The sequence below is a fragment of the Manis javanica genome, chromosome 5 (genome assembly GCF_040802235.1).
Source record: "Manis javanica isolate MJ-LG chromosome 5, MJ_LKY, whole genome shotgun sequence".
Lineage (NCBI taxonomy): Eukaryota > Metazoa > Chordata > Mammalia > Pholidota > Manidae > Manis > Manis javanica.
The window spans coordinates 45,531,804-45,548,154 of record NC_133160.1 but is presented as its reverse complement, the minus strand read 5'-3'; the positions used below and the strand labels follow the sequence as shown (position 1 = coordinate 45,548,154).

Genomic DNA, 16,351 nt, shown 5'->3' with positions numbered 1-16,351 from the left:
GGTTTATTAATGAATATCACTTTATTGCCCAGTGACAGGTGTTTTGATCTTTCTTTGACCAAGCAGACTTTTAAAAGGAAAGGAAAGGTCCAGTGGGAGAGGTGGTGGCTTCGTGGGCATCTATACCATGTCCCCAACCCCTTCGTGCATACTGCCTTGGAGTTCAGTGTGAACAATTCCAATGGACAGATAGATGAATTTTAACAGAGGCTATTTTTAAAAACTCTGTTTAAAATTTTACTTTGGTGTAAGAGCTCTTGACATTTTTTACTCTGCAGCAAAGATATATCCAGAAGAAATCACTCCACTTCTGCCAGCTTTATCAGGGGAAAAGATCGTTGAGGACCAAACATGCTTTTTTCTTCAAATATTGTTGAAATATATGGTTATTCAGGTAAGAGCTGAATTGTAGATAATTCATTGATGGTCTTTTTCTCAGTAGGAAACAGAAAGACTTTGCCTCTTTTCTCCATTTGTCTATATTTGTATTTTTGCTTTTTCTTTGAGGTGATTTTATATGCTATTTCACTAAACAGTAAGGTGTGTCTGGTCACTTCAGCAAAGACCAAGCATACATATTATTTTGTGTGAGTGGATGTGAGAAGAGAAAAATTCAGTTCTCCATCTGTGTGTCTCCTTTATGTTCATATTATTACCACATTCACACAGAACATTTCTCTGCTGACACTTCAGGTCCCCAAATGTGTGGGTCCCCCCACCCTGAGCAGTTCTCTGTGACACCAGCTGGGTGCCCTACATTGTAACTCAGTTCTGCCTGGAGAAAGCATCACATCCAACAGGTGAAGGTCTTAGTCCCAGAAGACTTAGTCCTACACCATTCAGATGTCCATTGTAAATAGTAGGTCCCCAGCGTACCCACTTCTGTCCCATTTAGCTATAAATCAGAGGTTCCCATGACCATCTCCTCAGGTTTGATTGGTTTGCTAGAATGTCTCACAGAATTCAGAGAAATGTTTATTTTTATTTACCAGTTTATTAAAGGACATGATAAAGCATACAGGTGAACAGCCAGATGAAGAGATACACAGGGCAAGGTCTGGAGGGTCCCACGGGCAGGGATTCTGTCCCTGTGGGGGTGGAGCGAGTCACCCTCCCAGTATGTGGGTATGTTCACCCACCTGAAAGCTTCCTGAAACCCCTGCTTTGGGGAATTTATGGAGGCTTCCTCAGGCAGGCATGACCAATTATTAACTCATTTCCAGCCTCTCTCTCCTCTCTGGAGAAATGGGGGGAGGGACTGAAAAATCTCAAATTCTAATCATGTCTTGGTCTTTCTGGTGACCTGCCCCCTTCCAGGAGCCACTCAGAGTCACCTCAGAACAAAAGATGCTCCTAGTGCTCTTGTCACCTAGGGATTTACAGGGGCTTGGGGTGCCCTGTGTCAGGAATGGGGTTCAGGGCCACATAGTAGAACAAGAGATGCTCCCAGTGCTCTTGTCACCTAGGAAATGACAAGACTTTTGGAAGCCCTATGTTAGGAACTGGGTATGGAAATGAATATATATATTTTTTATTATCTCATAGGGTATTAAACTATTTTTGTCTCTTTACTCGTTCCCTAACCCTGATCCCTGTGCCAGAAGACAGGATGGAGGAGGAGGCAGGCCCGCGGGCTGAATGGGTGAATCTGGAGTAGGCAGAGCAGGCAGGGAGCTTTGAACAAAAGTATATGTAATTATCTCTGCATGCCATTGGAAGAGGCCTGTTTTATTCCTTCTCTTCTATTTACACCTGAATATAGAATGGAAATCATTAGTTTATGATTTCAGTAGGTGATTTGTCTCAGTCTGTATTTCTGAGCTTTTGATATAATTGGAAAAAATCAACTGAATTCTTTTCTCAGCAAACACCTGTCATCCTGAAGTTCCTCCTGGGTATAATCCAGTCTCTGGCCTTTTCTTCACAACTGAGTTTGTTGACAACAATCTCTACCAAGTCCACTTCCTCACCTGTGTTCCTTTGATACTCACTGTTACCTGCCTCTGCCCTGTCCCTGCTAAGACAGAGGCGCCCAACACAGGAACGGTTCTGGCAGTCAACTCCAGAGGAAGGACACTCATCAATTTTTGCCATACTTAATTTTTCAGGGGATTTGACAGTAATGGCCCCTTCTTCATGAGATTCTCTGCTTCCCTGATGTTTTCTACTAGCTTTCTTCCCTTTCTTTTACTTCTTTCTAGTTTTCTTAGGGGACTGTGTTTCTTTTTGCTGTCACTCAAGATCAAGTCCTTGGCTGCCCTTTCTGACTGCTCTATTCTGCTGGGCACTCTTGTCTGTATCCTCTCCCCTGTTTCCTTTAGTAGCACCAGAAACACAAGGATTATTCCAAAATCCTGAGGGCCTTCCTGGGGTGTTTTGTCATTTTCTGGAAACTCACATTTTAACTGTACTGGTCTATTCTGCATGCATCTCAGTCTCCATCTGTTCAGAGGTGGTGGGGTACTCCGTCTGTCCTAGGAGATGAGCATGGAGTATCTAGAACTTGGATGTATTGGGGAACCTGGGATTTCATTCTAATTGTGTCACTAATGAGCTATGTGACATGGACATAATCCCAGGCTCCCAATAGAGGAAGGATGCCAGTGACCGCGTGGAGGATTTATACAGACTGAACCCCCTATGCTGTGTGCTGCATTGGATGTGAATGTCCATCCTCTCCTTCCCTCCCTCTGTCTGCTGGGGGAAGTCTGAAGAGCAGAGTTTCTCCCTTGGCTCACTCCAGAGAACTTGTGACAGGTTTCACAAACTGAGTCCCTCTTCCCTGGGGGCAGCCAAAGCCCCAAATCCCTTTACCTCAGGGGCTGCACAAATAGTATCATTTTCTAAGTGGGCTGCATCATGAAGGAAGTTGGGAAGCTCTGCTTTAGAGCACTCTGGTTTACTAGTATAGAAACCACTGATAGGTATAGCTGGACTGGCAGGCTGGCCTGGTGTATGGTGTATTTTAGCCTATTGATGGCTTTTAATACAGAGAATTCACTTTCCAAGATTCCATAGCTTTGCCTTTTCATGTTGATTTTTCATGTAGGTAACATTGGATGAATCCCTTACAAGGGATTATTTCCTTAATTCCTGTTTACTATGAGTGGCCTTTTTTGAGTTAAGAAAAAACGCCTGATTATATCTGATCAGATGTTTTAAGGGCACAAGGAATGTTAAGTCATTACAAAGAACATGTGGAAAAATATACAAGCTTGGTGTAGTAGAACACGTTTTAAAAAATACGGTATTGTTGGATGATTTTTAATTTTCAGTAATAATGTTTTTAACATAGTTGCCATTTTGTTTTGAAGTATTCATTCTTGTCATCTTCTAAGTTTGAAGATATTATTTCAATACCTGATTATCAATATTATTTGCCAATATTATTTTTAGTATAGAAATTTTAATAATATAACAACATTTCAGTTTAGCATACATTAATTTGAAATGTAAATATACATATGTTCTTTTCCATATATTATCCAAAGGCTGCAAGCTTGGAGTGGAAGAATAAGGAGAATCAAGATACTGGTTTTAAATTTCTTTTTACATTGTTTCGAAAGTATTATCTCCCTCATTTATTTCCGTCATTTACTAAATTAACAAACATCTACAAACCTGTACTTGGTAAGTACTGATAGAATTGTCTATGGAGGATGTCCACAGGGAAGCTGTACAGTCTCTTTCCAAGTGACATTTGATTATTTTAAGTAAAATAGCCACTTTATTCTTATATTTAATGGTTACTTCATTATAAGTGGTTTGAAGTTACTTAATAAATTATTTTAGCTGTTTGTACAAACCAAGATTTAACTTGACTCACAGCAGTAATGGAGAACTGTGGTTCCTATACTCAGTAATAATTTGAATGTATCATGAACTTTTTTGGTGTAATTATTTTTAAGACCCTTTAATGTTTGAAAAAAAGCTTGCATTTCCTTAAGTCTCTCTTACAGGTGGTATGGTCTGATGGTCCCAGACCTGCTTAGTGGCAGGGCTGGCCAGCCTAGGCCACTCAGCTACCCACTGTATGCCCGTTCTTTTATATTGGCTCTTTCATCAGGTGTTTGGGCAACTGGGTGACACAGGGACAGCAAGCCCCAGAGGGGAAGGAAATGTAAGGGAATTTCTGATTTAGCTCCTGAAGTTTTTCTTCTGTAAGAAACAAGGATGTGCAGGACAGAAGCATTCCATAGAGTGTGAAGGTGGGGCAAGTCTTCCTCTGTTATTTTAAAACATGTGAAATTAGTTAAAATGAATAATCAAGAACAATTTTGGAGGGGAAATGGTCACAACAGACAATCTATCTGGGGAATGTTGGAAAACTAACTCAGTTGTCTGCAGGTATTCATTTGTACACATGCACACCCATACTCGGGTAAGGGGAAGACAGTTGAGACTTGGTGAATTTTGAGAGACATAGAAGTACTGACTTTTAGGGATACTGGGATTTGTTTTGTGTTAGCTATTTGAATATGGGTATTTTTTTCCAAAACTTGTTCCTGATTTTATAACTCGCCTATATTCATTGTAGAAAATATATTGTTAGTATTCCAAGACTTAAAAGTTATTTGCTGAGAATTTTTCTGCCTCATGCAGGTACTGCCAGGTGCTAAAAAAATTAGTAAGAGAGATTGAGTAAAAAAAATCAGTAAAAAAGTTAGTTGAGATACTTAGAACAAGTATCTCAAACCCAGTACCATGTAATTTCATCTTGATACAGAATTTCAAGCATGAGAAGTGGGCCTCTTGTTAATTATTTGGCAATGCTGGTATCTGATACCTCAAAGATAAAACATGACTTTCTTTCAGACATAAAGTAGATTTTACTAATTCTGTTTCTTTGGAATCATCTAAAGGGAAAAGTATATAAACATAAAATTCAGTGGATTTGACTAGTGTAATATTGGGTGTTAAACTAGCTAAATAAAGAAAAAATAGGTATACATGCTTTTACATTTGTTCTAGTCATAAGATTAAATTAATTATTATATATGTGAAAAGATTGTCACTATTATAATCTTATGTAATTTCTCAAATTTATTAAGAAGAGTTATTAGCTTAGTTTTCTGGCAGCTCTATACAACCTTACAGTTGTAAGTAAATAAAAACAACTACCACCTTACTCAGATCACAAGGAAGAATCAGAAACAAGCCTACCAAAGATACCATTTTTAATAAATTCTCGTTCTTTAATTTTTATTGCTGTTCAGACAACCAAATATATGTCTGTTTATTTGGAAACTGAAACATTTGTAGGGTGGTCACATAATGTTCAGGTTCACTAATCTAATCATCTGGTATTTTTTTTTCTTCCAGACATCCCCCATTTGAGACCAAAGCCAGTGTACATTACTACAACTAGAGATAATGAAAACATTTACAGTACAAAAATTCCATACATAGCAGCTCGTGTTGTTTTTATTAAGTGGATTGTAACTTTCTTTTTGGAAAAAAAGTATCTAACTACAACACAAAACACTAAAAATGGAGTTGATGTATTGCCTAAAATCATACAAGTAAGTTATTCATCTTCTTTTTATCTCTTAGCACGTATGTGATAACACACATTAACACACACCATAGTAATTGATTATTAGAGTTACTGGTTCTTAAAGGGATGTGGTTTGATTGGCACCCCCCCAATGCAGAGGTTCAGAGGAAGCTGTGAGTTAGGCACTTCCTGTGCTCTGTTGGCATTGCCATATGAAGCACTCTTAGGGGCAAGGGAGGCATTCTGGGATAGCTGTTGTGTGCACACTCCTATCTCCTTCTCATTTTCCCTCCTTCACTCAAGTACCAGTGACCTCTGAGCATAAATTCAGGGGCCTTTCTTGCCTTTGACTATCCTCAGCACCTGCAAAACCCTTGAGATCATGTGGGTAGGCTATAGAGAAGACCTCTGAGACTGCCAGGTGCCCTCAGGGACTTCAGGAGAAGGAGCAGATCAGCGCTCAGGATTCGGGGGTAGGTTATTGAACCATGATGGGTCCCTGGAAGAGAAGACCACCTCTCCCCCAGCCATGTGAAAGCCCCTTCTTGTATGGAGCCTGCAGTGCCTCCTCTCTCTTGTTGGCCTTGTTCAGACAGAGATGGGTTCTGCAGGTTGGGCTGCTGAGGGACTTTGCACTAGGTAGAGCAGTGGAAAGTCAGAAAGCAGCCACTTCACAGAAGGGTCATGGTTTGGGTTCCTTTTTGTTTCCAAAAACAGGGACAGGGAGTGTGGTCCACTTAGTAAGGTTTGGTGCCATGGAGTTACCAGAAGTGTGACCTGGCCTGTGCTGGGGAGGTGCACACCTGGGAGTAGTTTGTACCTCAATGGATGAACACCAGCCTGAGGTCCAGACCCCATGGCACATGGACAGGAATTGAAGAACCAGGGGAGCTTATTCTCAAAGACATCTGAGAGGTGATCACAACAAAAACAACAAAAGACTTGCTGAAAGAAAATTTCAAAATCTCACATTCCTTAACTTAAAAATTGAGTAAATCAACAAAAATGGGTAATGATCACTGCTGAGAACAAAATTGGTTTTCTGGAGAAATATTCCCATCACACTGAGCAAAAATTCAAAGAAGTGGAAATCAGAAGTTAATAAATAAGATCTGGGGACAGGTCCAGACCTACCTTGCAGATATATTGTGAGGGCAGGAGGAGAAAAGGAGGAGAAATAATACAGGAACTAATAAAAAGAAAAGTTCACCTGAGCAGAAACCAGTAATGCTTTAGACTGAAAAGACCTTTGAGTCCCAAGAAGAAGTAGCCATTTAACTCTCAGGGATTATGAAAAAATTACACAGACTTCCAGGCAGAAACCAGAGTTTCCTTTAAGGGAATGAGACTTAGATTAGCACTGAATATCTAATCTAATCTGCAGCTCTGAAAGCTGAAAGAACTCCTCTGTCTCTCTCTTTCTCAGAACCGTGCTTCATATCACATGCATAAGCAAATGTCAGATTGATTTAAGGTCTAAGTTGAGTTAAGGTCTAAATATAAAAACAAAATAGAAAAGTATGTAGGAGAAAATCTAAGGAAATGTATAAATTGGGAGGTGGTAGACTTCTACCACCTTCAGTGGTAGGTAGAGATAAAAGTCACATGCCATGGAAGAAATGAGGTTTTAGTTTATTTAGAAAAATAGGAAAAGATGTATATGTCAAAGATTATATAAAGCCAAATCCATAGAATAGACTGAAAAACATTTGTAATGTCATGGCTATTAAAGAATTTATCTCTCTACTAAATAAAGAGTGCCTACAAATTGAAAAAAAGAAAAACAACCCAACAAAAAAATTGACAAAGGAGATGAAGGGAAGTTCACAGAAGAGGAAATAAAAATGGCCCTGGATTTCAGTAGAAGCAGGGAGACCAGTTATGAACCATGACAGAGCCCTGCAGGTAGACAAAAATGAAAAACCATCAAGTAGACAAAAACTTGTGTGGAATTATATGTAAGAAACTTAGTCACACTCCAGTAAATTTTACATTGCATCTTGCGTGGTTGTTCAGTCAATTCAAAACATTCTATTCAAAGGATATAACTTTCACCTATTTCAAAATTTCAGAAACCCATCACCTGTGTTTATTGAAAAGAAGTTCCTTATTCTTGAAAAATACATTTGGATGATGAGAAGTTGCAAGAATAGCAAATTAACCACTGCTTCAAGGTTCTAATGTTTTCCTAGTTAACACCTCATACTTGAGAGTCATCTACCTTTATAATAGTTTCCTAAGTGTCTGAACTCCTGAATCTATTAGGATGGTTCTGTCATCCAAACAGAAAAAAAGACACCAGAACTCAAACTGTCTTAAAGATAAAAAGAAATATTTTAATCTCATAGAAAAGAAGCTCATATACTTGAAACCAATATACTATGGTGCATCAACTATACTTCAGTTGAAAAGAAAAAAAAGGCAGTTCATTGTGAGGCTGGCTAAGAATATCGTCCACTCATGTTCTCTCTGATTCTCTACAGTTTGTTCTGCTCTGTCCTTTACCCTCTGGCAGGTTTGTCTTCAGCTTCCCCGATGGCAGCAAGATGGCTTCCAGCAACAGGGACGGTGCTTTCCTTGTTCATGCTCAGAGACATGTGATGAGTGGCCATGAGCCAAGGAATGCAGGCAACCATTCCTTGGCTTAAAGCTGGGTGTGCAAATGTCCCAGGAGGGCCATGATTGGCTTCCAGAGAGCAGCTCACCGCACTGATATGGGAAATGGGGTTACCTTCCTTTGAGCCATGTGGGCTGCATGGAGAAGGCATGCAGAGCATGGAGGGTCTGCTTGGGAGGGTGAGTGGATGCTGGGTAGGCAACTATCATGCCCGGTGCCTCCATGCTCCTCAGATGGCTGTGCCTAGAAATGCCCACTGCCATTGTAGAAATGGTTAATGCACTTCACAGTATTGTTATATTAGTTTCAGATTGTCAAGGTAGCAGGTTACCACAAACTCAATGGCTTGAAACAACACAGGTTTATTATCTTGTTCTGGGAGTCAGAAGTCCAAAGTCAGTCTCATTGGGGTAAAATCAAACTATGGTGGGTCTGAGTTCCTTTTGGGGGCTCTAGAGGAGAATCTGTTTCCTTTGTCTGATTTCTAGATGCTGCCTGCATTCCTTGGCACATGGCCACTCATCACATTACCTTTTCTCCCTGTTTCCATCTTCATATTGCCTTCTCTGTGTCTGATCCTTCTGCATCTTTATGCATCCTGTGATTACATTGGGACCACTCCAGATAATCCAGGATAAACTCCTCTCAACATCCTTAATTTAACCACATCTGCTAAATCTCTTTTGCCACATCAGGTAACACATTCAAAGGTTCTGGGGATTAGGGTGTGGACATCTTTGGGGGGCGGTTCATTGTTCAGCTGACATTGCTGTATTCCCTGCTGTGCTTTACATCTCTGTGTTTCCCTCATCTCACATGTATCTGCTGTGTTCTGCTCTTCATTTACATTGTACCTGAGAAAAAGCAATTTAAGTGCTTGAATATTTCATTTTACAAATAGAATTGCATCTATAAAAGCACATATAATTGTGTTTGTCCCCTGAAAGTTTTTATTTAAAATTTCAAATTTAATACAGTTTTACCCATGTAAAGTTTGAACATCACTAAGTTAGGTTATCCAAAAACCTCTTTTCAAAAAATATGCAGCTCTTATAAAAGCCCTTTAAAACAATATTTTAAGTGTTGCTTCCAAATAGTGGTCATACTTTTGCCACTATTACTATATTAAAGGTCATGTGTAAGTTTTTTTGTGTTTTTTTCCAAAGTGAATATTCACTTCCTCTTGATATAGAACTAATATCTTTGACAGTATTTTTCACCAGGAAGGAAAGGGATTAGTGCATCTTCTATACTTACCTTCTACTTACCACTCAGAGAATCTGGTTTAACAAATATTTAGTGGCATCATTCATGGGAGGATGAAAACGTAGGTGTTTTTTGTACCTTCCATTATATGTTGGGAATGTTCTTGGTACGTCATGTAGGCTGAAAATATTTTCAATGAGGTATTATTTATTCCTTAGTAATTTATTTTTTATCAGAAATACTTCAACATGCATTAGAGAAAGCAGGGTGGTGATTTAAAATTTCAGCAGCTACTTTTTTGCCAGTTCTGTATACATATCAATTGAACTCTACAACCCAAAGAAGCCCATTAGGAAATTAAAAAGAAAGTTTGAGATACTAAGACAGTTGATCACATTTCTCTGTGTGATAACTCTTTTTTTGCATTTCACTTTTTTATTTTTATTTATTTTTATTTTTTATTAAGGTATGATTGATATACACTTTTATGAAGGTTTCACATGAAAAAACAATGTGGTTATTACATTTACCCATATTATCAAGTCCCCACACATACCCCAATGCAGTCACTGTCCGTCAGTGTAGTAAGATGCCACAGATTGACTATTTGCCTTCTCTGTGCTACACTGTTTTCCCTGTGATCCCCCACACCTTGTGTACTAAACATAATATCCCTCAGTCCCCTTCTCCCTCGCTCCCCACCCGCCCTCCCACACCCCTCCCCTTTGGTAACCACTAGTTCATTCTTGGAGTCTCCGAGTCTACTGCCATATTCTTCCTTCAGTTTTGCTTCATTGTTATACTCCACAAATGAGGGAAATCATTGGCATTTGTCTTTCTCTGCCTGGCTTATTTCACTGAGCATAATGTCCTCCAGCTACATCCATGTTGTTGCAAATGGTAGGATTTGTTTCTTTCTTATGGCTGAATAGTATTCCATTGTATATATGTACCACATCTTCTTTATCCAGCCATCTACAGATGGACACTTAGGTTGCTTCCATATCTTGTAAAAAGTGCTGCAATAAACATAGGGGTGCATATGTCTTTTTGAATCTGAGAAGTTGTTTTCTTTGGGTAAATTCCAAGGAGTGGGATTCCAGGGTCAAATGGTATTTCTATTTTTAGTTTTTTGAGGAACCTCCATATTGCTTTCCACAATGGTTGAACTAGCTTACATTCCCACCAGCAGGGTAGGAGGGTTCCCCTTTCTCCACATCCTCACCAGCATTGGTAGTTGTCTGTCTTTTGGATGGTGGTGATCCTTACTGGTGTGAGGTGATATCTCATTGTCATTTTAGTTTGCATTTCGCTGATGATTAGTTATGTGGAGCATCTCCTCATGTATCTGTTGGCCATCTGAATTTCTTCTTTGGAGAACTGTCTGTTCAGCTCCTCTGACCATTTTTTAATTGGGTTATTTGCTTTTTGGGTGTTGAGGTGTGTAAGTTCTTTATATATTTTGGATGTTAACCCTTGTCAGATATGTCATTTACAAATATATTCTCCCATACTGTAGGATGCCTTTTTGTTTTGCTGATGATATCCTTTGCCATACAAAAACTTTTTAGTTTGATGGAGTCCCATGAGTTCATTTTTGCTTTTGTTTCCCTTTCTCTAGGAGATGGGTTCAGGAAGAAGTTGCTCATGCTTATATTCAGGAGATGTTTGCCTATGTTGTCTTCTAAGAGTTTTATGGTTTCATGACTTACATTCACGTCTTTGATCCATTTCGAGTTTACTTTTGTGTATGGGGTTAGACAATAATCCAGTTTCATTCTCTTGCATGTAGCTGTCCAGTTTTGCCAACACAGCTGTTGAAGAGGGTGTCATTTCCCCATTGTATGTCCATGGCTCCTTTATCATATATTAGTTGACCATATGTGGTTGGGTTTATATCAGGGCTCTCTAGTCTGTTTCATTGGTCTATGGGTCTGTTCTTGTGCCAGTACCAAATTGTCTTGATTACTGTGGCTTTGTAGTAGAGCTTGAAGTTGGGGAGTGTAATTCCCCATGCTATATTCTTCCTTCTCAGGATTGCTTTGGCTATTTGAGGTCTTTTGTGGTTCCATATGAATTTTAGGATGATTTTCTCTAGTTCTTTGAAGAATGCTGTTGATATCTTGATAGAAATTGCATTGAATCTATAGATTGCTTTAGGCAGGGTGGCCATTTTGACAATATTAATTCTTCCTATCCATGAGCATGGGATGTGTTTCCATTTATTGGTATCTTCTTTACTTTCTCTCATGAATGTCTTGTAGTTTTCAGAGTATAGGTCTTTCACTTCCTTTGTTAGGTTTATTTCTAGATATTTATTCTTTTTGATGCAGTTGTGAATGGAATTGTTTTCCTGATTTCTCTCTCTGCTAGTTCATTGTTAGTGTATTTCTGTGTATTAATTTTGTATCCTGCAACTTTGCTGAATTCAGATATTAGATCTAGTAGTTTTGGAGTGGATTCCTTAGGTACAATAGCATGTCATCTGCAAACAGGGACAGTTTAACTTCTTCCTTGCCAATCTGGATGCCTTTTATTTCTTTGTGTTGTCTGATTGCTGTGGCTAGGACCTCCAGTACTATGTTGAATAGAAGTGGGGAGAGTGGGCATCCTTGTCTTGTTCCCTATCTTAAAGGAAAAGCTTTCAGGTTCTCACTGTTAAGTATAATGTTGGCTGTGGGTTTGTCATAAATGGCCTCATTATGTTTGAGTACTTGCCCTCTATGCCCATTTTGTTGAGAGTTTTTATCATGAATGGATATTGAATTTTGTCAAATGCTTTTTCAGCATCTATGGAGATGATCATGTCATTTTTGTCCTTCTTTTTTGTTGATGTGGTGGATGATGTTGATGGATTTTTGAATGTTGTACTGTCCTGCATCCCTGGAATAAATCCTACTTGATCTTGAAGGATGATCTTTTTATGTATTTTTGAATTCAGTTTGATAATATTTTGTTGAGTATTTTTGCATCTATGTTCATCAGGGATATTGGTCTGTAATTTTCTTTTTTTGTGGTGTCTTTGCCTGGTTTTGTTATTAGAGTGATGCTAGCCTCATAGAATGAGTTTGGAAGTATTCCCTCCTCTTCTATTTTTTGGAAAACATTAAGGAGAATGGGTATTAAGTCTTCACTAAATGCTTGGTAAAATTCAGCAGTGAAGCCATCTGGTCCAGGAGTTTTGTTCTTAGGTAGGTTTTTGATTACCAGTTCAATTTCGTTGCCAGTGATTGGTCTGATCAGATTTTCTGCTTCTTCCTTGGTCAGCCTTGGAAGGTTGTATTTTTCTAGAAAGTTGTTCATTTCTTCTAGGTGATCCAGTTTGTTAGCACATAATTTCTCATAGTATTCTCTAATAATTCTTTGTATTTCTATGGTGTCCATAGTGATTTTTCCTTTCTCATTTCTGATTCTGTTTATGTGTGTAGACTCTCTTTTTTTCTTGATAAGTCTGGCTAGGGGTTTATTTTTTTTATTTTCTTGAAGAATCAGCTTTTGCTTTCATTCATTCTTTCTATTGTTTTATTCTTGTCAATTTTATTTATTTATGCTCCAATCTTTATTATGTCCCTCCTTCTACTGACTTTGGGCCTCATTTGTTCTTCCTTTTCTAGTTTCATTAATTGTGAGTTTAGACTGCTTATATGGCATTGTTCTTCTTTCTTGAGGTAGGCCTGTTTTGCAATATACTTTGATCTTAGCACAGTCTTGGCTGCATCCCACAGATTTTGTGGTGTTGAATTATTGTTGTAATTTGTCTCCATATATTGCTTGATCTCTGTTTTTATTTGGTCATTGGTCCATTGGTTATTTAGCAGCATGTTGTGAAGCCTCCATGTGTTTATGGGATTTTTAATTTTCTTTGCATAATTTATTTCTAGTTTCATACCTTTGTGTTCTGAGAAACTGGTTGGTACAATTTCAATCTTTTTCAATTTACTGAGGCTCTTTTTGTGGCCTAGTATATGATCCATTCTTGAAAATATTCCATGTGCACTTGAGAAGAATGTGTGTTTTGCTGCTTTGGGGTGTAGAGTTCTGTAGATATCTGTCAGGTCCATCTGTTCTATTGTGTTGTTCAGTGCCTCTGTGTCCTTATTTATCTTCGTCTAGTTGATCTGTCCTTCAGAGTGATTGGAGTGTTGAAGTCTCCTAGAATGATTGCATTGCATTCTATTTCTCCTTTTAATTCTGTTAGTATTTGTTTCACATATGTGGGTCCTCCTGTGTTGGGAGCATAGATATTTATAATGGTTATATTTTCTTGTTGGATTGACCCCTTTATCATTATGTAATGTCCTTCTTTGTCTCTTGTTACTTCCTGTGTTTTGAAGTCTATTTTGTCTGATACAAGTACCGCCACTCCTGCTTTTTTCTCTCTGTTAGTTGCATGAAATATCTTTTTCCATCCCTTCACTTTTAGTCTGTGTATGTCTTTGGTTTAAATTGAGTCTCTTTTAAGCAGCATATAGATGGGTCTTGTTTTTTTATCCATTCAGTGACTATGTCTTTTGATTGGTGCATTCAGTCCATTTACACTTAGGGTGATTATCGATAGGTATGTACTTATTGCCATTGCAGGCTTTAGATTCGTGGTTACCAAAGGTTCAAGTTAATTTCCTTACTATCTAAGATTCTAACTTAACTCAATATGCTGTTTGTTACAAACACAATCTAAAGGTTCTTTTCTTTTTCTCCTCCTTTTTCTTCCTCCATTCTTTATATATTAGGTATCATGTTCTGTATTCTTTGTCTTTCCCTTGGTTGACGTTCGGAAGAGTTAAGTTAATTTTGCATTTGCTTAGTAATTAGCTGTTCTGCTTTCTTTACTGTGGTTTTATTTCCTCTGGTGACAGCTATTAAACCTTAGGAACACTTCCATCTATAGCAGTCCCTCCAAAATAGACTATAGAGATGGTTTATGGGAGGTAAATTCTCTCAGCTTTTCCTTATCTGGAAATAGTTTAATCCCTCCTTCAAATTTAAATGATTATCTTGCCGGATAAAGTAATCTTGGTTTGAGACCCTTCTGCTTCATGGCATTAAATACATCATGCCACTCACTTCTGGTCTGTAAGGTTTCTGCTGAGAAGTCTGATGTTAGCCTGATGGGCTTTCCTTTGTATGTGATCTTATTTCTCTCTCTGGCTGCTTTGAATAGTCTGTCCTTATCCTTGATCTTTGCCAGTTTTATTACTATATGTCTTAGTGTTGTCTTCCTTGGGTCCCTTGTATTGGGAGATCTGTGGATCTCCATGGCCTGAGATACTATGTCCTTCCCCAGATTGGGGAAGTTTTCAGCAACTGCCTCCTCAAAGACACTTTCTATGCCTTTCTCTCTCTTCTTCTTCTGGTATCGTTATAATGCGAATATTGTTCCATTTGGATTGGTCACACAGTTCTCTCAATATTCTTTCATTCTTAGAGATCCTTTTTTCTCTGTGTGCCTCAGCTTCTTTGTATTTCTCTTCTCTAGTTTGTGTTTCATTTATTGTCTCCTCCACTGTATCCAGCCTGCTTTTAATACCCTCCATCATGCTCTTCAACAATTGGATCTCTGACCTGAATTAATTCCTGTGTTCTTGGATATCTTTCTGTATCTCCATTAGCATGTTGATGATTTTTATTTTGAACTCCCTTTCAGGAAGAGTCATAAGGTCCATGTCATTTAAATCTTTCTCTGGAGTTATATTAATTTTACTCTGGACCAGGTTCCTTTGGCATGTCATATTTTTATATGGCGCCCCCTAGTGTCCAGAAGCTCTACTCTGGAGCTGCTCAGTCCCTGTCGGAGGTCTCAGGGGAGCTAGCTGTATTGGTGCCTGTGGGGAGGAAAGAGTTGTTTCCTCCTTCCCAGCTGCTATGCCTGTCTCTACTGCCTGAACCAGTGGGCTGAGCACACAGTATGAGCTTTTGTCCCAGAGCAGCCGGATACAGATCCCTGCTTTCCACAAGTGGCTGGAATCTCAGTCTGTCCAGGAATTCTGCCTTTATTAGCTTTCCAACCCCATAATCATGTTAGTATCATGAAAGCACCATGAAATGTAGGTTTGTGCTCCCAGAGCAGATCTCCAGAGCTAGGTATTCAGCAGTCCCAGGCCTTCCACTCCCTCCCTGCTCCGTTTCTCTTCCTCCTGCTGGTGAGCTGGGTCGAGGAAGGGCTTGGGTCCCACCTGGCCACAGCTTTGGTACGTTACCCTCTTCCGTGAGGTCTGCTCTTTTCTCCAGGTGTATGCAGTCTGGCGCCATCCTCTTTCCTTGTTCCTCTTTCAGAATTATTTGCACCAAGTATATTTTCTAAATGTATATGGTTTTAGGAGGAAGCATTTGTCTCTCCTTGCACACCGCCATCTTTAATCCTCTCTGTGAGCCTGTGTGATAACTCTTTAGTTACATTAAGGTACCAGTTTTACTAATTCTGATTCAGCCCTTCAATGGTGATTCATGATTCACAGGCTCTGGGTTTCCTGAAATTGTTGTAGTTCATGGGATCAACAGTTAGAAGAAGTAAATCACTCAAATTGACAAACCTGCAGGTTGCACAAACTCATTTGTTTGTTGCTAACACTTGAGTACTCTCTGTGTTCGTAAGTTTTCCAAGGCAAATGTAGGCTGCCCAACCATGTAGTCATATCAAGACAGGGAAACTGAGTGACATCAGGCATCACCAACAGAGTAGCAGTTGCATCCTCTTGTTGCACACCTGCTTTGTGGATGTCCTCTTTTAGCCTAACCCCAGGGGTGAGCAAGTCTCAGTATGAGCTGTGGGTTTAGGGAAATCCAGGAGGGTTGGGAGTGCCCAAGGAAAGGACTGTGGCTGCCTGTATCAAGCAGTTTCCTGAACCCTGGGCAGTGCAGGCCTGGTCCAAGCCTGGTCCAAGATGGGTCCATTCCATTGACTAAGGCTTCAGCATATGTCAAAGAAGTAAAATTCATGTCTGCATTTGCCCCCAGAATCAACTAATACTAAACAACAGTTGAGAATTCCAGCTTGATTATAGTAGGTAGAAAATGGATCTCTCTTTGTGGTT

The 16,351-nt window shown here is 39.2% G+C and overlaps 1 protein-coding gene across 3 annotated transcripts in view; it reads left to right on the top strand.

Moving 5' to 3' along the window:
- Positions 1–16,351, top strand: part of RALGAPA2 (Ral GTPase activating protein catalytic subunit alpha 2) — a 401,571-nt gene that overhangs the window by 113,343 nt on the left and 271,877 nt on the right. For all 3 annotated transcript variants that reach the window (XM_073236981.1, XM_073236983.1, XM_073236982.1), the window contains 3 exons: positions 279–394; positions 3,492–3,630; positions 5,323–5,522. In XM_073236981.1, coding sequence (XP_073093082.1) covers positions 279–394; positions 3,492–3,630; positions 5,323–5,522 — 455 coding nt within the window. The remainder of the gene's footprint in view (positions 1–278; positions 395–3,491; positions 3,631–5,322; positions 5,523–16,351) is intronic.